Source organism: Salvia miltiorrhiza, chromosome 3 (genome assembly GCF_028751815.1).
Source record: "Salvia miltiorrhiza cultivar Shanhuang (shh) chromosome 3, IMPLAD_Smil_shh, whole genome shotgun sequence".
In the NCBI taxonomy this organism is placed as follows: domain Eukaryota; kingdom Viridiplantae; phylum Streptophyta; class Magnoliopsida; order Lamiales; family Lamiaceae; genus Salvia; species Salvia miltiorrhiza.
The window spans coordinates 46,707,631-46,730,567 of NC_080389.1; the positions used below are offsets into that span (position 1 = coordinate 46,707,631).

At 37.7% G+C, this 22,937-nt stretch overlaps 3 protein-coding genes across 5 annotated transcripts; 2 read left to right on the forward strand and 1 right to left on the reverse strand.

Annotated features, from left to right (window-relative positions):
* Nucleotides 1-244: 244 nt before the first annotated feature.
* On the reverse strand, nt 245-4,000 carry LOC131016093 (putative pentatricopeptide repeat-containing protein At4g17915). 3 transcript variants are annotated; one of them, XM_057944671.1, is made up of 3 exons: nt 3,869-4,000; nt 1,219-3,445; nt 245-924 (listed from the first exon to the last, which is right to left on the reverse strand). In XM_057944671.1, exon 2 carries the CDS (start codon nt 3,210-3,212, stop codon nt 1,833-1,835), a length of 1,380 nt encoding a protein of 459 aa, XP_057800654.1. In that variant the 5' UTR covers nt 3,213-3,445; nt 3,869-4,000; the 3' UTR covers nt 245-924; nt 1,219-1,832. The 3 variants fall into 3 exon arrangements, with proteins under 3 accessions (XP_057800654.1, XP_057800655.1, XP_057800653.1); XM_057944672.1 differs by having other exon boundaries at nt 3,844-4,000; XM_057944670.1 differs by having other exon boundaries at nt 3,726-3,977.
* Nucleotides 4,001-13,165: 9,165 nt separating this feature from the next.
* Nucleotides 13,166-14,165, forward strand: LOC131016121 (uncharacterized). The gene has a single exon (XM_057944735.1). It carries the CDS (start codon nt 13,360-13,362, stop codon nt 14,020-14,022), a length of 663 nt encoding a protein of 220 aa, XP_057800718.1. The 5' UTR covers nt 13,166-13,359; the 3' UTR covers nt 14,023-14,165.
* A 6,994-nt stretch (nt 14,166-21,159) lies between these two features.
* On the forward strand, nt 21,160-22,587 carry LOC131016116 (uncharacterized). The gene is made up of 2 exons (XM_057944728.1): nt 21,160-21,465; nt 21,823-22,587. Exons 1-2 carry the CDS (start codon nt 21,304-21,306, stop codon nt 22,390-22,392), a joined length of 732 nt encoding a protein of 243 aa, XP_057800711.1. The 5' UTR covers nt 21,160-21,303; the 3' UTR covers nt 22,393-22,587.
* Nucleotides 22,588-22,937: the final 350 nt, after the last annotated feature.

The window sequence follows — 22,937 nt, forward strand, 5'->3', positions numbered from 1 at the left end:
ACAAAAACAATGTAAAATACAGTCTCCGAATTTCAAATTACTAGCAAAGACCAAATGCTCAAAGAGTCGAGGATTAGTGCGGTAAGACATACCAAAAGAGGCAATGACCAAACAGGCAAACATGCTAACTGCCTTCAAACATTATAGCCAGAAAACCCTGTTAGAGAGAGAGAGTTGATTACCAAGAAAGGCTCATGAACATGATAAGCGACAAACATAAGATACCAGCTTCTAGAAGCTACGCTGATAGAAAGGGAGTTCATTACTAAAAGGGCTAATAAACGCGATAATCAACAAAAATGGCGTACATTGTCAAATACCAGTAATTATCAAGAATGGACAACAAAGTGCAGTTCAGTCACCTTTTCTTTAATCAGTAGGTTGGAGTTCGAATCACCACAAAAGGAGATGGGAAACCACTATTGGTCCTCCTTTAAAGAAGAAGAAGAAAAAGTAATTATCAAGAATGCTAAAAGAATATGTGAATTTCTACTTGGGAGTTCACATTCACATTGATATAAGTTTTGCATGTGGTCGTATAACACCAAGTCCAAACTATTTTCCCTACTCTTGAAACTTCCCAAGCCAATATATTCAAGCGGCGCACTCCTCAATTTCAATATCTAGCTTTTCATGAATTAGAGTAATTCCTCGTGTAATAAGCCTCTATAGATGAAGTGAGGAATATCGTCTCAACACTGTTTTGAATCTATGAAATGTAATACTTAGCAGCACCTAATTTCTTTCGATATTTTGACAAACTTATTCCAGCAACTATGATCTAGAACTTGCCGTCTTGTCAGTTATAGATAAATTTTCCACCACTGACTGTACCACCTTAAACTCGCCTACAGCAGCTGCTCGATGAATTTGACATCAATTATTGTGTCTGGTCGATGGCCAAGAAAACCAGAAGGGTTGCATCTGCAACAATCAAAATGAATAAATAAGAAAAACAAAGGTGATGAGGAATCCTCGGATAATACTGCAGTTGCTAATCATAATATAATCACTGGTTTGAATCTTGACAGACAAATTTCTTGGCAACAAGAGGACCAAAGAAAGAGATGCAAGCATAAAATACAATTCAAAAGTGCGTCAGGACACATTGTTGGCACGGGAATATCAGAAACAACATGAAGAAATCACAATTTCACAGATGTTTAAAGCATAAGCTATGAATATAAGCCTATAAACTAAATCCAAAAGATTTGATACCTGGCCCATCGGCAACAATTTTATCCAGCCATCATTCTCTCTTCCACTTTGCAGGAGATCTTCCCTGTCTTACCAGGGCTAGAAGGCGAAGTTACTAGGAATAGAGACCACACGACACGACCCATTGGAAGAAGCGTTTAATACCTCAGCACAATGCTTCGCGTGCCACTACAGTACCCACAGCCTGGACCCTGGTAATATCACTTCACTCTTTCACTCGAGTAGCACATGACTTACAAGGGCCATCAAGACTGGATAGTGAAAATGGGCCATTCGGGATCTAAACTTTGAACATGTCATTTGATGATTGACCAAGCACCAACCATTTCACCATTTTAATCCGGAGAAGAATCAAATTTCATCCATACAAAGTAATGATTTTAGAACTTCTCCATCTCCATTGTAGTAAAATCAAAATACACAATCATCCAAACTTTTCCAGTGTAAGATATGCATTAGTAACAGTCAGAATCTGGCCTGACATGATAATCCTTGAATTTTCAAGAACAAGGCGCATCAATGATTAGATGGTGGCAGATGACGGCTGGTTGCTCAAATTAAATAGCATTCATATGAAGATATTCTACGTCATATGAATAGACATCTAAGATGAATCAATAGTGCAACAATTTAGCTATCCGAACTTGTAGCTTAAATCTCTCGGCATCCGCTTTGGTGCCTAAACGAGTGAGACCCTGAATAACATTCTTTTGGTCCGACTTTAGTATTTTCATACCTGATCTAATGCAAGATAGCAAGAGTTGAGCAGCCAAAAGATATCTCCTTTGTTTGCAAAGGCTGTTCACCAAGGAAGAGTAGGTAGACGAATCCCTCATATCTGATGACTTAAAAACTTGCAGTGCATAATCAATATAGCCAGCTTTGCAGAGACCATTAATAAAGCAATTAGATGCAACTAAGCAATTGAATCTCATCATTTTCATATGGTTCAGATGCCTTTCGGCAACACTAAAATTGCCAGCCTTGCAAAGCCCATCGATCAAGATGGTATGGGTATATATATCACAATCCAGTCCCCTCGATTCCGCCACGTCCAACAAGTTGTAAGCCTTTTCCAGTTTGCCTTCCTTGAAATGCCTATTAATTAAGGTGTTGTACGACACTATGTCAAGATCATACCCGATCTTAATCATGTGTGCAATGCATCTATCAGCGATTCGCTTTCTACCTGACTTAACCAAAGCCGCAACAATTGTACAGCAGGCAAACAAATCATATGCATACCCTCTGCTCTTCATCTCGAAAAATATTTGAAGCCCTTCCTTATAGCGTCTACTCCTGAAGCAGCACTTCATAGCTGTGGTGTAAGTAATAGCATTCGGTGCAATACCCAATTCCCTGATCTCCTCGAAAAGTCTCATTATAGCCTTCCACCTCCTCAACTTGCATAGACTAGTCATAAGAATGTTGTATGTCACTATCTGAGGCACGTAGCCTTGATGCTGCAAGTTCCTAAATAACATCAAAGCATTCTTAATGTACCCGTTCTTGCAAAGTCCATTAATTAGGATGTTATAAGTGGCCTGACAAGGAGAGATATTCTTCAGAAGAATTTCACTGAAAATCCTATATGCATCATATGGCCTTCCCATTCTGAAAAAGCAGTGCATCAACGTGTTATAACTCCATATATCAGGAACTATTCCCCTGTCGAGCATCTCATCGAGCATATCAAGACAGCATGCTAAAGAGTGCTGCCTGGTCGCACCAGCCATCAAAGAATTATAGGTAACAAGATTCGGGCTTATCCCAGCCTCCTTCATTCGGTGAATGACATGGTAACCTGCATCGAACCCAACAAATTGGCAATACCCCGTTATCAAAATGTTATAGGTCACTACATCCGGTAGCACTCCCAATCTTATTCCATCAATAAGAGCAGCTTCAGCCTTCTCCAATTGTCTGGTTCTACAAAGGGATGCTACGGATATATTCAACAACTTAGTCGATAGTCTGAGGCACATTCTCCTCATCACAGTCGATACCAGAACCCCATACCTTCCAAGAAGGCAAAGCAAGAGTTACATAACCATTCGAATATCCATCTTTCGCAATTCAAAGGGAAATAAATCAACAAGCCTGCCAATCTTCCCCACTCATGATAATCAGCTTTTCAACATAGTCATACTACAACGAGGACAAGGATGATGTGGCACAAAACCAAATAAGCGTTTCATCATACAACCAATCACAATTAGCACTACATCTGCAGCTCCAGAGAAAGCAAAACAATAATGAGAAAAATGTTTTGTTTGGTGCAATTAGAGGCGATAAATTGCCCCCGGATTAACATATAGAATTAAAACACGGTCTTGAATGATCAGGAACATACATTTCTAGCGGCATTCTATCATTTATCAATTATTCAAAATAATATAAGCAAACCAAATTTGTAAACATGGAAACAGAAATCATTAAACATGAAAACCTAATCATATAAACTAAGATGTTCCCAGTCCCTAGCTCATTGTGTTGAAATTTCTTACATTCTTGATTTTCCAGAAAGTTAACAATTCAGAAACCGACTTGGTCCTATTTATGTGTCGACTGCTGCTCAAAATCAGAAAAAAGGAAAAGGAACAAGAAATTCGAATTCAATAATACCCAGAGAAAGTCAGCCGCTGCATACCAATGTGATTCTGCATCCATCAGCTTCGACATACTTATATTGGAAGAGTAGAGAGAGACGCCCATGGCCGATAGGTTAAGGTAGATAGATAGTTGAGAGGAAAAGGATCCTTCGCTTCATTGTTTAGTTTCAATTTTATTTTGGAGTTTTTGCAAATAAAATCAGGAACAAGTTTGAATTTGTAATTTTAACGCGACTTTTGAAGTGTGGCGAATTAAATCATAACCTTTTCAATATTTGCAATTTCGTCGCCTCATTTTTTTCCGGCCACCGGAGTGATGAGTTGGAGCTTATGTGAATTATTTTTTTCCACGTAATTAATTTCTGACTAAGATTAAAATAAAATCAAAACCTAATTATTTTATTTTTCTTCTTTTTCGTCGAACTTATTTCAGTATCCCCCATTTTCCTTAAACTAGTACGCCCTCCCGTGCGATGCACGGCCACGATATATTTATTTATTTTTAAAATTTAAAATTATGTAAAAATATTATTATTTATGAATCAAATTAATTAATAACAAAAAATATATTAATTTAAATATTAGTATTTGATTTAAAATAGTGTATATTAATAATTTTATCAACTTAATGAGTAGGAGTATAATATTAAGTTCAATGAGTATTGTATAATGATAATTAAATTTACCGAAAGGTTTTTGTTATTGATTATTATTTTCTATTAAAATTAAAATTAATAAATACTTTTATAATATTGTCTCGATATTTGTTGATAATTGTGCATTATATTTTTTAATTTAAATATTTTTATGTATGCTTTGATAAAATAATTCAACAAATAAATTTAAATTATAATCTTGTAGGAGAAAGAGATACAAATAGAAATAATATAATAACAAAATAAGGAGAAAGAGAAAAAAAAATAAAGAATATTGTAAAAGAGATAGGAGAGAGAAAAATAATCACTTAAAAAATTTAAATTATAATAAATTATTTATTTCAAATTCATATTTAATGAATTTTAAATCAAATTGAAGATCTTGTCATGATCTTTAACTTAAGATACACATCAAATATATTTTTATAAAAGACGAAAAAGAAGTAAAATAAAAGAATTAGGTTTTGATTTTGTTTTAATCTTAGTCAGCAATTTAATCTTAGTTAGAAATTAATTACGTGGAAAAAAATAGTCCACATAAGCTCCAACACATCACTCCGATGGCCGGAAAAAAATGAGGAGACGAAATTGCAAAAATTGAAAAGGTTATGATTTAATTCGCCACACTTCAAAAGTCACGTTAAAATTGCAAATTTAAAATTGTTCGTGATTTTATTTACAAAAATCCCTTTTATTTATTTACTTATCATTTTAGTACTATATTTATTCTAAAATTAGTTTACCAAGTACTTGTGCTCTGTAGTTCAAAGTTTCAAACATTTTAAATTGGCAGATGAAGATAGTATAAATAAATGGAATAAATTGCGATTACAGTTGGGTTGGGATCTTCTGTCTCCACATTTTACGTTATACTCGTATTCAACTATTTAATAAAATCAGTTATTCCTTAAAAAAAAAGTCAATAATTAAAATAAAACAATAAGCTCTATATTTGAATTGTTTTTGGTTACTACTATCTATATTTAATGTGAATAGGCAAGTCTTTTTTTATTTTTATTTTTATTTCTTTTTAAGAGAAAAGGGAATTATTATACTCCCTCCGTCCGCCAAAAGTATTCCACAATTACTATATTTGGCGTCCGCAAAAAATATTCCACTTTCCTTTTTAAGCCATGGTCCCACCATCCACCTTTATATTTTATCCTTACAAACACTCTTTATTTACAAAAAACCCACCCCAAATTCAATCTCAACCACACATCTCATAAAGTGGTGGGACCCTTTCTCCACTACATCAATATCATCACACATTTTATTAAACTCCGTGCCCGGCCAAAGTGAAATACTTTTGGCGGACGGAGGGAGTATTAAATTTTAATGAACAATATCTAAAAGCCAACTCGAAAAGTTTGACTTCGAAATCATTACATCATCAGATGAAATAGCAAACTTCACTCAACAATTGGATACTCGATTAGTCTCCCTACAAACAAACATGCCATAAATTAAGAATACAATTCTCCTTCACATGAGATAATTGGGCTGGGAATCGGGTCGGGTTCGGGTACCCTACCCGAAAAAATCGGGTAGCCGAACCCGAAAATCCCCTAAACCCTATACCCGACCCCGACCCCGAAAACGAAATCGGGTACCCTAATACCCGATAGTTTTTACAGCAGCAGGGCAGCAAATTCAGTCGAAATTCGATGACCAAATTCATACAGAAAATCATACAAATCAATTCCAATTCAATGAGACAATGACCAAATCAGACCAAATTCGATAACACATACAGATCTGTATTTAAAAAAAAAAAAAAAAAAAAGAAGACGGGCGGCGAGGGGCGCCGCTGGGTCGCCGCTCACTGGCGATTGGCTTTGGTCTGGGCGATGACGGGCGGCGAGGGGCGCCGCTGGGCCGCCGCTCACCTGTCGTCGGAGCTCGGAGGCGGAGCGACTGGACGAGGGTCGCGGTGGGACTGGGAGCGAGCTTCCCACTGGCGACGGCCGAGGAGAACGGCGGGCGGGCGAGGGGCGCCGCTGGGTCGCCGGAGTTCTGGAGTGGGGGGCGGCCGGGCGGGAGTACAGACTAGGGCTGGGATTGCCGATTGGGATTGGGATTTGGAATTTGGGAATTGAAAATGGGAACAGTCGAACAGATCGGGTATCAAATAGTTTAATTAAATAGTTTAAAATATATTTAATAAACAATTCGGGTATTTCGGGTATACCCGATACCCGATCGGGTATACCCGATACCCGATTTTTTCATACCCTAAATACCCGAACCCGATCCCGATCCCGAATTTTTCGGGTATCGGGTACCCTATACCCGATTTTTTCGGGTCGGGTATAGGGTACCTGATTACCCGATCCCGAAATTCCCAGCCCTATGAGATAAAGTGGAATAAAGCTCATCACAAAGGGAGTCCAAACTCTTCTGTTCATCATGCACCACATGCACAACCAATAAAAGATCCAAGTAAACAATAAGAGGGTCGATATCATTTTGAAGTCAAAATCCAATCCTTAAGAGCATAGCATGAAGCTCTCCAATTAAAGTCGTGTTAGTGCTTCCAACCTGTTGAGCTACGACAGCAACTATAATCTCTAATTTTAAAGTCGACACCGGCAACACTTCTGCCATCATGCACCAAAACATCAACATCTAACTTGAGCACTCATTTCCTTGATGGAATCCATCACCCATCACCTTCTTTAGGGAGCAACTGTTGTTGGGCATTTACTTTAAAGCGGACATCTTGATAGTTTTTCAAGAAGAGCACACAACTATCCATCATCTCCAATCCCTCATGTATAGCTTTTGTCGTGTTTCACATCACATAGACGACACACCCACCAAAGACAGACACAAAAAATCTCAAAACCCTTATTCTCCTCAATAAATCGTCTGCAGATATATATCCTCGAAAATAAACCAGGAGCTCTCTTTTAGAAGATACCACTATGGTGTATTTTTTCAGAATCGCTTCACAAAGTCACACAAGATAAATCAATGTTCGTTTGTACCCCAATCATGTTTGCACCAAGAGCAAATGTCGTTGTTTGGAACATGATGGCGACGAAGGTTGTCGTCTACGGCAATCCAATTAATAACCGCTCTCCACATGAAAATTTTAATCATAGGTGGAATGTTAATACACCAAATCGAACTCCACCCCCTTTTCTCGATGCTTATTGAGAAGCTCCATCCTCATTGTGCATACGCGAGTCTTGTTTGTTCATTTTTCGATGAAATTGTCCTCTATTTTGTCATCCACTACGTCTGAACAAATTAACATGTGTTGATTGCACAATAAGCTCACAATTTGAGAATTAACAAAATAAAATATGGTAGTAATTTTATTCACTGAATCATTTTTTTTAATTCAATGCATTTTTACAAATTGTCCTCTTTTTTTAGTTTCGGTGACTTTAATGCATTTTACAAATTGTTCATTTATTTGGGTGAAACTTTAGCTCTTATGACATTATATTGCACTCCCTTCGTCCGACAAAAGTATGTCACAATTGTCATGTTGGGCTTTCCTTTTTGGGCAATAGTCCTACCATATATCCACGCTTAAATTTTATCCCTACTATTAACATTATTTACAAAAATATTAGGGGTGATCCACCATTTTTTGGTAGCCCATTAACTTAATACAATTAACTAATTCTAATTTGTCTCTACTAATTAATCTCACTCTATCTCTTCATTATTGGCAGCCCATTTACTCTTTCTTCGATTTTTTCTCAAACCCTAACCTTTTCTCCGTGCGCTGCCATGGATGAACTGAAGCCTAGCCATATTTCGATTATTTCTTGCATCGCACCATATAAAAGTGAAACCATCTTTCTTTCTTCCTCTCGCCCTAGATCTTACGCTGCCATCTCTCACCCTAATTTGTCCGCCAAAACTGGATAAACCTTCCAATTCATTACAGGTTTGGTTCTTGAAAGAGATGTATCTATACCAATTACAACTCACACTGAATCCATCCCTCATCCCTCATGGTTATCGAACTCACTGGCCTCCGGTTACTCTGATTCGAACCCAGTGGCCACTGGTTACTCCGACATACTTTTGATCTCCTCACTTGAGATTGTCACTCTAAAAAAGTCAGCCGAGGACGACACTCTGATGATCTCGGTTGAGGGCGTCCTTCTCAAAACTCAACCGACGATGCAACTCCGATGAGCTCAGTTGATGACGTCAATGACGAGACTTTAGAAACATTAGGAACTCTGACTTTCTCGAAGGGGAGGCAAACATTTGAAATGGGATGAAAGAGCTATTCCTCTGATCTACCCGATTTGCATCAAGCGGAGGCGAGTTTACCTTCAAACCCTAGGATTGGTTCCTTACTGTTTGACTCTTCTCTGATCAGGTACATACATTCTCTATTTGTCTCATCTCTCCTGCGTTGATGTGTTGAACGTATGAGGTTCTTGTGTTTTTGTATTGGTTGCATTTCTGTGTTGGTTGGATTTATTGATTTGCTTTATTTATTTGAATTTGTCACACAACTCTTATCGGCAGCCTCCTAAAGTTAATTAGTGATTAAGTAGTTATAATTAGTAATACTCTCACAATATATATGGTGAAACCATTGATCCACTCACCAAATATTTTATTAAATCCTTGACAAACATGGTTTTCGTACCTCTATTTCAAATGATTTGTTGTCATTTCCCTTTATATTTTTATTGTGAATGCTTGTTTGTGCCCTAATGTTGATTTCTATGAAGATTGTATTCTTGGATGTAGTTTTAGTGTGATTTCAGGCAAAATCAAAGATAAATTAGAGAATTATGAAAACATGATGTTGAATTACATCTTGAGAGGAATCTGTGAGCGCAAACAGCGACCAAATCAGAGTTTCGACGAGGGAGAACGGAGTCGAACGAGCGGACTACACACAGAGCCCAGGACCCCGCAATCACCACCCGCGGCCACGGGTGGGACCGCGGTCCATGGTGCATTTTAATACAGGGAGCACCTGTGGTCCGTCCAGCGGGCCCCTGACTTCTTCTGCCGCGTTCCTTATTTTTGTCACTACTGTGACCGCGGGTAAAAAGCGGGATTTCTATTTTGGTAGGTCCCAGTCGCGATTTCCAGCCAAAATACCTCTTTCAGCCCCATTTTCAACATCATTCCATTCCTACACAATCCCATCTTCCCCAACACTCCATTTAAAATCCTAGCCGTCGTTACTACACCCAACAACCCATTTTAAAGAGCATTGAAGAAAAGAGAAGAAGATTGAAGATTGCAAGAGTTTAAATAGAATTTGTCATCTCTATCTCTTTCATTTGATTATGTTTTTTCTTTTGATTTATGTATTTTGTTTGTGATTATGTTAGGCTAATTAAATCCCCCTTTGATTTGGGGATTATGTTAGATGGATTATGTAATGGATTGATTGTTTTGCTTATTATATATCTTGATAGTTCATTTAATTATTATCTTTTCAAGTCTTAGTTTTATCTATGATAAACATGCATTTTTTGCCTCTTGGTGTTTCATATTTGATGCTTAGTTGTGAAGATTTTGCGTGTTTGATGGTTTATTTGAGCTTATATTGGTTTATTGTCAAGAACTTGTTAGTTCCTTGTTGTTTGAACAAATTTTCAGAAATAATGAAATAGAATTTGAAAGAATGTCCTGAAATAAAAGTTGTAGATCATCTCGATACGAGTTCGTGAATGCAAACAGGTTGAAAATCGGATATTGGACGAGGGAGAACGGGCCAAAACAAAATTATTGCATGAAACTAAAAAAACACGCGGCCTGGACACGCGGCAGCACGCCAGGGCCGCGTGGTACGCCGATTTCTTCTATTTTGGATGCGCGGCCGCGTCTCTTTGATGCCCGAGGCCGCGTGTCTGCTATATTTTGGACGGGTTTTAGCGAATTTCAAGCCCAAGGTCAATTTTCACTTGATTTCTTCAGTATCTGACATCCTGACCTATAAATACCCCTCAAAAGCTTCAAGAAAAGGTTTCAGACTTCACTTTTTTGTTTTTTTTTTTTTTATCATATTCTACTTTTCTTGGAAGCTGGGAGAGACAGGCGGAGAAGACTTCAAGAGCAAGAACTTAAGATTCATAGATTTCCTACAGTTTATTTGTTGAATGTTCATTAACTCCATTGTTATTTTTATTCTAGTTCATATGTCTATGTGTGACTAGAACGCTTTTATCCTAGGGTTTAGGAAGTAAACAGATGATGATTTTCTGACTTTTATTTGATTCAATAATTTAAGATTTATTTATTATTTTTTATGTTCTTGTGCCTGTTGATTGCTTAATTGTCTGATCACCAATTTTGCATAATCTTAGGTTTTAATTTGATATCGGAAGATGATAATTATTACCTGAACTAAGAACATAAAACATACTTGTCAATGCAGCGAGAGAGTTTGAGATAAGTGTGAGGACAATAATCCTAAGGACTATTTGGAGTTGTATGTTTATGAGTTATCCGGGGACGGTAGCCTTGCATGTAATCAATTGTTTGTATGCCACGAGAGTGAGTATAGACTAGCTTTGAGATTATCTTAGGAGAATTTATCTTGGTTTATTGAATTGAATATGTTGGATTATCTGAATCTGTTGAACCTTTGCCTTAAGATATTTTATTTCCATTTGTTTATCTCTGTCAGCTTGATTTATTTTCTTTCCAGTTTATTTATTTTCTTTATTTTAAACCAAACCAATCTTTATTTGTTTTTCAGATAGAGAAAGACATTTTAGGGTAGTAATTAATCATAATCAATCTCTGTGGAATACGACCTTACTTGCTACTGTACACAATTGCATTCGTACACTTGCGGTGTGTTAAGAAATTGGCGAACAATCTCTTGCATGAATTGTTGGCCAATCTTTATGCATTTCTCATTTGTAATTTGAATAGGGAGAAGATGATGATAACAGATTAAAAGCTTGAAACATATAACCTCAATAAACCGAGTGGTTGAGAGTTGGGTGAGAGTTTATCAATCCTTTGTGCTTTCGGGAGTTATAGGTTAGAAGTTGACCGAGGATGAAAACTATGACTCATAATCCACCGTTTTAGTCGTCCGGGAGGGGCTATAACTAGTTGGGAGATCACTCTAGATAATTAGGTAATATTAAGATTAATATTGAGCTAAGTTGAAGTCCATTGTTAATCTATTGATGCCTAGTCCCTAAATCACTTAATTAATTCACTTTGCTTGTTTGATCTTATTTGTCTTTAATATTGTTAGATAATCAATTAGATATATCACACCACTCATTTCACTACTTAGTCTAAATAGCTCTAGTACAATGACTTAAGGTAATCACTATAATTTAACCACTAATCCTCGTGGGATACGACCTTACTTGCACTTATTACAACTACCCGTATACTTGCGGCGCATAGTGAAAAATAAATTGCGAACAATCATGTACATATTTTTGGCGGACGAAGGGAGTATATTATAACAAAAGATTAATTTCTAAAATTTAAACATCTTTCAATTTATTAGTTATTTAAGCATTTGCATTAAAACTTAATGACGATCGTGATAATCTAATCTATGATTTATTCTTTATCAAAAATGAAAATGTTAACGATCGAATTTTCGGCTGTTAACAAAGAAAAAAAATAATACTCCCTCAATCCGCAATATCGTTTCCACTTTCATTTATAGAAGTAAGGTCCACAATAATAGTGGGACCCAAACTCCACTCACTACAATATCCACTATTATCTGCTATTATCCACCATTTTTCTTAAAACCCGCGTTGTCCACAATGTGGAAACCATATCGCCGACGGAGGGAGTAATATTAAAGACTGACAATTTGGTCTTTAAAAAAATAAATTTTTAAAAAAGCAAATAAAAAAATATTAACGACTGAATTTTGGATCGTTAAAAAATAATAAATAAATAAAATAAATATTAGCGACTGAATTTCCGATCGTTAAAAAAAATTTAAAAATAGTTAATGACAGAAATTTCGATCGTTAAAAAATTTAAAAAAAATCGATTGTGAAACGATCGTAAATCGGTCGTTAGAGCCGCTAAATTAACGACATAAATTTTCAGTTCGTTAATTTCGATCGTCAGAAGCGTTTTTTTCTAGTTGTGATAGTTATAATCCAAAAGTGGATCTGATATGATCCAAAATCATACTCCGCAACATTATTTACTCTTAGGGTGCGTTCTGTTTTTATACCTCCTTTGTAGTGTCAATGAGGAATGAGTAAGGGTCAAGTAGGAAATGTGGGAAAAGAAATGAAGAATTTAAAGGGTGAAATTTTGTTTATCCTTCATTTTCCCATGATAAATTTACAACCAAACAGAACGCAGCCTTAAAGTAAGTAAATACTTTGAGCGCTGTAGAATTGACCGGAGATTTTCTAACTTTCAAAGATTAAATCTTACATAGAAAATTGTTATTGCATCCACTCTTCAGTATACATGGATACCATAGTAATGATTCATTTCGAGGAGCATCATGGACATGATACCATAGTAATTATTCATTATTATTACTATAGTATATACAACATTATTACTATAAATGTATGTTTTAATCTATGCACTTGAATCAACTATAAATCTAGTAAATTCTAATGAAAAAAAGCTGATGCAGATCCGTGACATAGTTGAGTTCTGTATCTCTCTCTCACACACACACACTCACCAGAAAGTGTATTTAAAGCGAGTGTCACTGCGCACGGAGTTCATTCACACACCAAGGAAGCGAAAGCGTCTTTCAACTTTTCAACCGCCCTGCTATTTATCGCTCCTAAACAATAATATCATATCATATCATATCAGATTTCGATACACATTTAATCTTGCTGTAATCATCTCCGATTTTCATATCGCTACATTTTCCATATAATTTGGATTGCCATAATCGGAGAATATATATGGAGAAAGAGATTCTGGATTATGTATTGGTGCCGCTGGGGCTTGTAGTGATGGTGTCGTACCACCTGTGGCTGCTCCGGCAGGTCCTCCGGCGGCCGTCGACCACCGTGATCGGCATCAACGCCGGCAGCCGGCGGCTGTGGGTCCGCGCCATGATGGGGGACACGGGCAAGAACGGGATCCTGGCGGTGCAAACGCTGCGAAACAACATCATGGCATCAACGGTGCTGGCGTCGACGGCGATCATGCTGAGCTCCATCATCGCCGTGTTAATGTCGAGCGGCGGCGGGGACAGATTCTCGATAAAGTTCTTGTCAATACTGATGTGCTTCTTGGGTGCATTCTTGCTGAATGTGCAGTCGATAAGGTACTACAGCCACGCAAGCATGCTGATAAACGTGCCGACATCAAGGAGCGAGGATTTTAAGGATGCGGTGACGGCGGATTATGTGTGTAGGACGGTGAACCGGGGGAGCTATTTTTGGTCGTTGGGGCTTCATGCATTCTACATCTCCTTTCCACTCTTTTTGTGGATCTTTGGACCCATTCCTATGTTTTTGTCGTCTCTTGTTTTGGTGTTCTTGCTCTATTTCCTCGATGTGGCTGCTGACGTGGCCACTGTGTTTACTTCTGCACCCCAAGACCAGTTGGAGTTAGTTTGATTTTAGGGTTTTCTTAATTCGTGGGTTTGAATAACGGTGTAGTTTTTGATGTGGTGAGTGAAGGAGGTTCGGTTATAAATTTTGATGTGTTATAATGCCAAAATGGGCTTCATCGATCCTATGTAGATAGATACTTTCTTTCTGATATTATGGATTTTTTGGACTAGATCTATATAATATATATAACGATCTAAATTAATATGTATGTACATTGCCTTCATAAGATCAGATTTGTCGCCCGTGATTTAGGTAGGCCAATTGCAACTTTGCAAGTCCCAAGTAAAAATAAAATGAAAGAGAATAAAAAAAGAAGAATATATGTGAATTATCGATTTATAATAGAATATACTTGAATTAGCCGAAACCATGCGGAAGAAAAAACTCAAAGCAACAAAATGGATGGGCCTCAAATTGGCTGGGCTTGAGGCCCATCCTACCAAGAATTATAGTGGAATACATTATGGCCTTATGGGTAGTTCTATACATAATTCCTTTTTTAATTTCTCGCTATACTCCCCTAATAATAATAATAATAATAATAATAATAATAATAATAGATTTACGAATTGTGTGCAATATTCCATAGCCTATTCGCGAGAAGCAGCAGCAGTTCTGGTGAGTTACCAATTTCAACGAGATCAAGGATGTCAGCTTTAATGAATTGCTTAATTTGCAAGATCACCTTCAATAAGGTGGCATAGATTCAAGAAGATTGATTTGACTTTATGGTTGAATGTTATCTACGTGGAGTTATTTGTTTTCCGTTCAAATGGAAACGATTTGATAGGATTTGCATACATTTTGATGATATCTACGTGGAGTTTATTAATGAGCTAGCGTTAGATTCTCGTAACAAAATAACGATCATGATGATAATGAGCATCTGTTTTATTTTATCCTTATTTATTATTTTGTATAAATACAAAAACAATAAGATAATTTAAATTTAAAAAGTGAACTACATTTTGGGACACCTAAAAAGAAATAGAGGACTAATTTAATAGGATAGAGCAATGGCAGACCCAAACTTTTTTTTCAATAGGGTCAAACTAATTAATTATAGTTCAATGAATCCATAAATATAATTTTCAAATTAAAATATAAATAAATAATAATTTTATTATAATCATGACACAATTTAAATTGTGTCATAATGTAATTAAAAAAAATTAAACATGGCCACCTAAAAATATTTATCTTCTCCTTTGTTGTGGTGGTTCGATAAGACGAAGTTCATGCGATGCGTAAATCGTAATAAGGATAAAATTATGAGCAACATAATAATACATAAAGCTCAAATGAGGATTCAATCATATTACTTCAGAAAATCAAGTTTCGTATTTGAGAATAAAATTACAAGTTTTATATATAAATAAAAGTTGTATTGTTCATATTTGAGCATCATAACAAACTAGCTAATTCTAAAAAAAAATGGTAGATTTCAGTGGAGCCCACTACTCGTCTACTCCCACTGCCCCCCCTCTAGGTTCGTGAAGGAGTGCAGCTAGATAATAATGTGAATGCATGCCTGCGTGCATGAGTTTGTTATTTTCCTTTTGCTACCTTTTGCTACCTTTGTTACTTTTGTTCTACGTGTCTCTCGTCTATTGGTTCCTAGCCTTATGCTCACTATTATATAAGGTTTAGGTGATGCTATTGTGGATATCTTTTGCCACAAGAAATAAGAGAGAAAACTTCTATCACATGTCTTCAGCTCTACTGCTTCCCTTCGCCATTATTCTTCATGGTATCTAGAGCGTAGTATAGATCTATGGGAAAAACTCGCCACACTCCGTGGAGTATCCTTGTTGATGAAGAAAAAGGAGATTCATCTACTCGACGGACTGAGATACCGATTTCCAGCGGTTTCAAAGACAGATCTGAAAGTGAGAGGCAAATACAGCCTCCGATGGATACAAAGCAGATTGAAGAAGTTTTACAGCTCCACACTTCGGATCATCCCGGTATGCAGCTCGTCGCGGCGCAATTAACAGGTAACAACTTTCTCAATTGGAGTAGATCTGTTAAACGGGCACTAGGAGCTAAAAGTAAGCTAGAAATTCTAGATGGATCTCTCTCTGAACCAGATATTTCTTCACCTTACCATAAGGCTTGGATCAAAGCTGATTACATGGTGTCTTCGTGGATAATTAACTCGATCTCGAAGGAATTGGTTAATGCTTTTGTTCATATTGAAAATACGAAAAAACTATGAGATGCTCTGTGTCAACGATTTGGTCGCAGTAATGGACCAAAGATCTATAAACTCCAACGTGAAATCAGTAGCTATACACAGGGTAACCAGAGCGTGCTTGTATATTTTAACAGTCTCACAGCTCTATGGGATGAACTTGATATGCTGCTGCCACCTTTGAGTTGTATTTGTGGAACTAGAGAGGCTGGGGTGAGTCGCGAAGAGAATCAGAGGTTGATTCAATTTTTGCTTGGCCTCAATGATACCTTTGAGAATGCACGGAGTCAAATTCTCTTCCTGGATCCGCTGCCGACTGTTAATCGAGCCTATTCTATGGTATTGCAAATATAAGATCAGAAACTCACTGCTGAGAGTTTCAATGACTCACATGCTATGCAAGTTTCTGCAGTAAATAAACAAGCATCTATGAGAGGGAAAGAGGTTGTCACGTATGGAGGACAACAACAGCAGCCCTATAAGGGAAGAAAGACCAAAGAGGAGCGTCAGAAGCTGTATTGTCCTCATTGTGAAAGGCATGGGCATGAGGAGAGTGAATGCTTCAAACTCCATGGATTTCCTGACTGGTATAAGCGATTGAAGAAAGGAAAGGGCAAGACAAAGGTGAACTATGCAGATGTGAAGCTTGAGGAAGGAACATGAGAGCAGTCTACAGCAGGTGCAAATTCTTCCTTGCAATAATTCATTCAACATGAAATCAGTAAATGCGTTGGTCATTTGGTGTCTCAAGGAGGGAGCAGTACAAATCAATCAAATGGTGCAAATATGGTGCATTCAGACACAGGATTTGAGGGGCACTATGCCTTTAGTGTCTTGAATGAAACATCACAGAAGATATGGATACTAGATTCTGGCGCTAGTACTCATATTTGTTGTAACTCACAACTCATGAGTGTCATACATAAGCTGGAACGTTCACAGGATGTTCATCTTCCAGATGGAAGTATAAGAGCAGTCACTCATGTTGGGGAAGCAAAGTTGGCAAATCAGTTGTTACTCAAGGGAGTGCTATATGCACCAAGTTTTACACACAATTTGATCTCTGTAGCTCAGCTAACAAAGGATGCTGGAGCTCGATGTCTGTTCTCCTCAACTCATTGCATCATACAGAAGAACAGAACAGATCGTATTATGGGAATTGGAAAGCTGAGCAAAAATCTTTATATCATGGAAGGGGTTGAAACAGCTACTGCACTGGCTGTTTCACACACTAACAAGAAAAGCATAGCTAGGTGGCATATGGAGTTAGGCCATCCCTCAGTTGGAGTTATGGAGCATATGCCTATCTTACCTAAAATGATTGGAGATGCAGAGACTTCACAGCTAAAGGAATGTGAGGTATGTATAAAATCCAAACAAACTAGAGTATCTTTTCCTATTTTGCAAAGGAGGTCGAGTACTTTATTTGAGCTTGTGCATATGGATGTTTGGGGGCCATATAACGATGAAAATTTGAGTAATGTAAGATTTATGCTCACTGTGGTAGAGGATCACAGTAGAGTTACTTGGGTATATCTATTGAGCTCTAAGGGTCTTGTCTGTTCCACCTTAAAGAAATTCATCTTAATGGTGAGGACACAATTTGGGAAGACTATAAAGAATATACGTACTGATAATGGTACTGAATTTGTTAATAAAGATGTGGTTGCTGTGTTAAGTGAATTTGGAGTACATCATCAACGATCCTGTGTGTATACACCACAACAGAATGGAATTGTGGAAAGGAAACATAGGACTCTTTTGCAAATAGCTAGAGCTCTTATGTTTGACAGCAAGTTGCCCACTACATTTTGGCCTTTCTCTCTTCTTACTGCAACTTGGCTGCTTAATCGCATACCTAGCAAAGTTATTGGGTGGAAGACACCTTACTCTGTGTTATTTGATGAAGAACCTGATATGTCTCTCTTGCAGCCCTTTGGGTGCCTCGCATATGCAGTGGATCTTGCGCCAAATCGAAAGAAGTTTGATCCAAGAGGTAAATCTTGCATTTTCTTGGGGTATGCTATGAACAATAAAGGCTACTTGTTATATGATATTGCTGAGGGGAAGGTAATCACATGGCGCGATGTTAAATTTCTGCCAACCACATACTCATCTCTACCTCTATCTGACACACCTACAAATATTTCACCATTGTTCATTAATGATGAACAAGCACCTATCCACCCACATGACATAGCACCTGTTTCACCTATTCCCTCAAGTAACACAATCTCTCCTGTTTCACCTACATCCACTGTTGATATACAACCTTCTACTCCACCACATACCTCCACTCCCTCTGCTATATCTCATGTCCCAGTGCGAGTCAGCACACGTATCCGCAAACCTCCTGTTTGGATGCATGACTACATTGGTCACATAACCGTTGCTTCAAACCCTATTTCAGCCAATACTGACACTCTTACACCATATACTTTCCCTTACACTACATCTCCTATTCTTACCCCTCAGTATACTGCCTTCCTCGTGAACATTCAAGCTCTGCGCGAGCCCACTTCTTATCATGATGCTAGTCGATTTGTTGAATGGAGAGATGCTATGGGAGCAGAGCTTGATGCTCTTGAACGTAATCAAACATGGGAGCTCACATCACTGCCTCCAGGTAAGCGAGCTATTGGCTCCAAATGGGTTTATAAAATAAAACTTCATGCTGATGGGAATGTTGAGCGCTACAAGGCTCGCTTGGTTGCTAAGGGATACAATCAGGAGTATGGTATTGATTATACTGAGGTATTCTCTCCTGTTGCTAAACTTGTTTCTGTGAGATTTCTCCTTGCTGTGACAACGCAGTATGATTGGCATCTTCATCAAATAGATGTTAACAATGCCTTCTTGCATGGCTTCTTACATGATGAAATATATATGCAGCCTCCTCAGGGTTATACTAATGCTCAGCCTGGACAAGTTTGCAAGCTTATCAAGAGTCTCTATGGCCTCAAGCAAGCTTCACGAGAATGGAATGCAGAATTTAGCAAACACTTGTTCAGTTATGGATTTGTTCAATCCAATGCTGATCACTGCTTATTCCTTAAAGGTGACGGTGACTCTTTTATTTGTTTGCTTGTCTATGTCGATGATGTGCTCATTGCTAGCCCCAATCTTACTCTTATCACAGAGCTCAAGGCCTATCTGCACTCAGCGTTTACCATTAAAGACTTGGGTGTTGCAAAGTATTTCTTGGGGATGGAAATCGCCCATGGCAATTCCGGTACATGTCTTAATCAGAGAAAATATATCCTTGATCTTATAGATTCTGCTGGTCTTCTTGGTTGCAAAGCAGTATCTACACCCCTCCCTTTGAATTGCAGTTTATTTTTTGGTGATTCTACTGCTCATCCACAGCCCGATGCTTATCGGCGTCTGGTGGGGCGTTTGTTGTATCTAAATCTCACGCGTCCTGATATTTCATATGCAGTACAACAATTAAGTCAGTTCGTTTCTTCTCCTACTACTCTTCATTGGGAGGCTGCTCTACATGTTCTCAAATACCTCAAAGGTTGTCCTTCCCTTGGGTTGTTCTATCCAACTGGTGGAGATCACAGTTTACTTGCCTATAGTGATGCTGACTGGGGCACATGTCTAGATACAAGGCGATCTCTTATAGGTTATTGTATCTTCTTTGGTGGCTCCTTGGTTTCCTGGCGCTGTAAGAAACAAGCAACCGTCTCTGCGTCATCTGCCGAGTCAGAATATAGAGCTCTCAGCACCACTACTCGGGAGATGATATGGTTGTCTCATCTTTGTTCTGACTTTCACATTGTTTTACCTCAACCTTTGCCTTTATATTGTGACAATCAGGCGGCTATACATATCACAAAGAACCAGGTCTTTCATGAGCGAACAAAGCATCTGGAAATTGATTGTCACATTGTGAGGGATCAATATCATGTGGGATTCCTTGTTCCTCTACCTATTTCTACAACGGAGCAACTGGCAGATATCTTCACTAAGACTCTCGGGGGCCCTCGCTTTCGTCTGCTACTTTCCAAGCTTGGCATGGTGGATCTTCACCACGTCCAGCTTGAGGGGGGGTGAAGGAGTGCAGCTAGATAATAATGTGAATGCATGCCTGCGTGCATGAGTTTGTTATTTTCCTTTTGCTACCTTTTGCTACCTTTGTTACTTTTGTTCTACGTGTCTCTCGTCTATTGGTTCCTAGCCTTATGCTCACTATTATATAAGGTTTAGGTGATGCTATTGTGGATATCTTTTGCCACAAGAAATAAGAGAGAAAACTTCTATCACATGTCTTCAGCTCTACTGCTTCCCTTCGCCATTATTCTTCAGTTCGCCATTGAGAAGGAAGGAGTAATTTTTTTTAAATGAATAGAATGGGGCGATGTATAGAATCTCTCTTAATTAAATAATACTATCTGAATTACCTTTTGAGCTCGTTGAGTGAAGCTCCTTAAATAAATTAGTTGAGTTTAAATTTAAAATATTTCTTAAATAAACCATACTTTTTGTTCAAAAATATAATATTCTTTTTGTGATGAATTAATAAATAATTTAATTTATACTAACGTAGATGCATATAGTTAATAATTAGTTCAATCTCAATTAAGATGAACCATTTATAAAAATTTTAAAACTGCATTTATCTGTAAAATATTGGAATAAATTACTACGAGTTTTCAATTAATATAACTGAATCAGATTGATTAATTTAATTACGCAGCCTTTTTTTTAATTAAATTAACAAAAAAACTCAAAATAAGATCTAAATTGAAGATGAATTAATTTTTTCACATGCTATAACCAATTTTAGAGCCAATTAGTTCAATATTTTAATTTTCTATAGTTTATAAAGTCTAATTTGCTTATGTTTTATTAAAGCACGTTATGCTTATGACAAGGATGTCACATTATACTCGGCATTCCAGTTAAAATGGATAATCTTATTAAGGCATGTGTGTATGCATAAACATATTGTATGTATACTTTCATTATAGCATATATCGAGCATTAATGAAAATAATAGTTTGATTAAGGTGTGCGTGTGTGACACAACTGAACTCTCTCTCTCTTTAAGAAGATAATTTTTGAGTTAGATAAGAGAAATAAAGATGCAGAAATATGCTCTTGATTATGCATTGGTGCCGCTGGGGCTGCTGGTGATGGTGGCTTATCACTTGTGGCTGCTCCGCCGGGTGCTCCGCCACCCCACCACCACCGTCATAGGCATCAACGCCGTCAACCGCCGCCTCTGGGTTCGCTTCATGATGGAGGTTTCTCATCCTAGCTTGCCCCTCTCTTAATTAAATATTTCTTTATCAATTAAAAGAGAAGAAGAAGAAGAAGAAGAAAAAAAAGAATTTTAAGTAGTCATGCATATATAATCACAGATTAATATTTAGATATGTAAGTCTTGTTCTTCTTCTCATTTTATTTTGTTTTGTTTTTTCTTTTCTTGTTCTCATTTTATTTTGTTTGGGTTTGGTAGATTTTGTTTTCGAGGGAAGTTAATTAGTTAGGTCAAAAGAATTTGAAACGGAACATATATATGAATGTTGAACCACATTCTTGGATGACAATTTAAATCCAAAGAAAAAAGATGAAATGTTGAATATAATAATTAAATGCAGGATCCAATGAAGAGCGGAATTCTATCGGTGCAAACACTGCGAAACAACATAATGGCATCAACGGTGCTGGCGTCGACGGCGATCATGCTGAGCTCGGTGATCGCGGTGCTGATGTCGGGCGGCAGCTGCGGGCACCGGGCGATCGCGGCGGTGTACGGCGACAACAGCAAGCTGGGGTCGTCCATAAAGTTCTTCTCGATCCTGGTGTGCTTCCTGTGCGCGTTCCTGCTGAACGTGCAATCGATAAGGTACTACAGCCACGCGAGCGTCCTGATCAACGTGCCGAGGCGGCGCACCGCCGGAGATATGAAGGAGTGCTTGGTGACGGAGGAGTACGTGTGGAGGGTGGTGAACAGGGGGAGCTATTTCTGGTCGCTGGGGCTGCATGCCTTCTACTTCTCCATCCCATTGTTTTTGTGGATCTTTGGGCCTATTCCCATGTTTGTCTCTAGTGTGGTTGTCGTCTTTCTGCTTTACTTTCTTGATTTGTCTGCTGATGTTGGGACTGTAGTGGCTCCTGATCACCAAGAAGACGACCAGCCTAATCCCGATCATCACCTTACTGTCTGATTTTTCTCTCATCGGAGTTACATGTGTTTTTTTTTCAAAGATGATCAATGATTGGCGGGGGGAAACGTCTTATCAACGTGAGCTAAAAAATATTTTAGAGCTTCATTTCGAATTTGAGCCTTCAACTCACCCTTCATGGCAAAACTATTTTCGTGTGGAGGTTTTGTTTTCTAAATTTTAAATTCGAGATCTTATGAAGGCGATGTTATTCTGATTTTAATTTATCATGGACTTGTTTGTATATCAACTCATACAAAATATCGATAATTTGATGATTTTTGTGAGAATAAAGCATAAATTAGTTGATGGGGGACCCAAGCCTCATTCCTTTCATATGGGCTTGGCCGAGTGTGGACGATCTCTTTGAAAGATAGTTATTAGTGCCAACCATATTGTAAAGTAAATTAAACCAAAATGTCTAATCTAAAAATGGTTAAAGGGTTATTAGATGATTCGATGATTCCTAACTACAGCTTTTGGAGTGTCGATGAGGCCTAGTTCAAGTGGCAAAGCTGAAGTAACTAAAAAAAATTCTTTTGTGAGAG

What these genes read in the sequence shown, in the direction of transcription:
- LOC131016093 (XM_057944671.1), bottom strand. Translation starts at nt 3,212, where the DNA reads ATGAGGAGAATGTGCCTCAGACTATCGACTAAGTTGTTGAATATATCC.
- LOC131016121 (XM_057944735.1), top strand. Translation starts at nt 13,360, where the DNA reads ATGGAGAAAGAGATTCTGGATTATGTATTGGTGCCGCTGGGGCTTGTA.
- LOC131016116 (XM_057944728.1), top strand. Translation starts at nt 21,304, where the DNA reads ATGCAGAAATATGCTCTTGATTATGCATTGGTGCCGCTGGGGCTGCTG. An exon ending in GGGTTCGCTTCATGATGGAG is followed by an intron (nt 21,466 to 21,822) that starts GTTTCTCATCCT and finishes AATTAAATGCAG; the next exon opens with GATCCAATGAAGAGCGGAAT.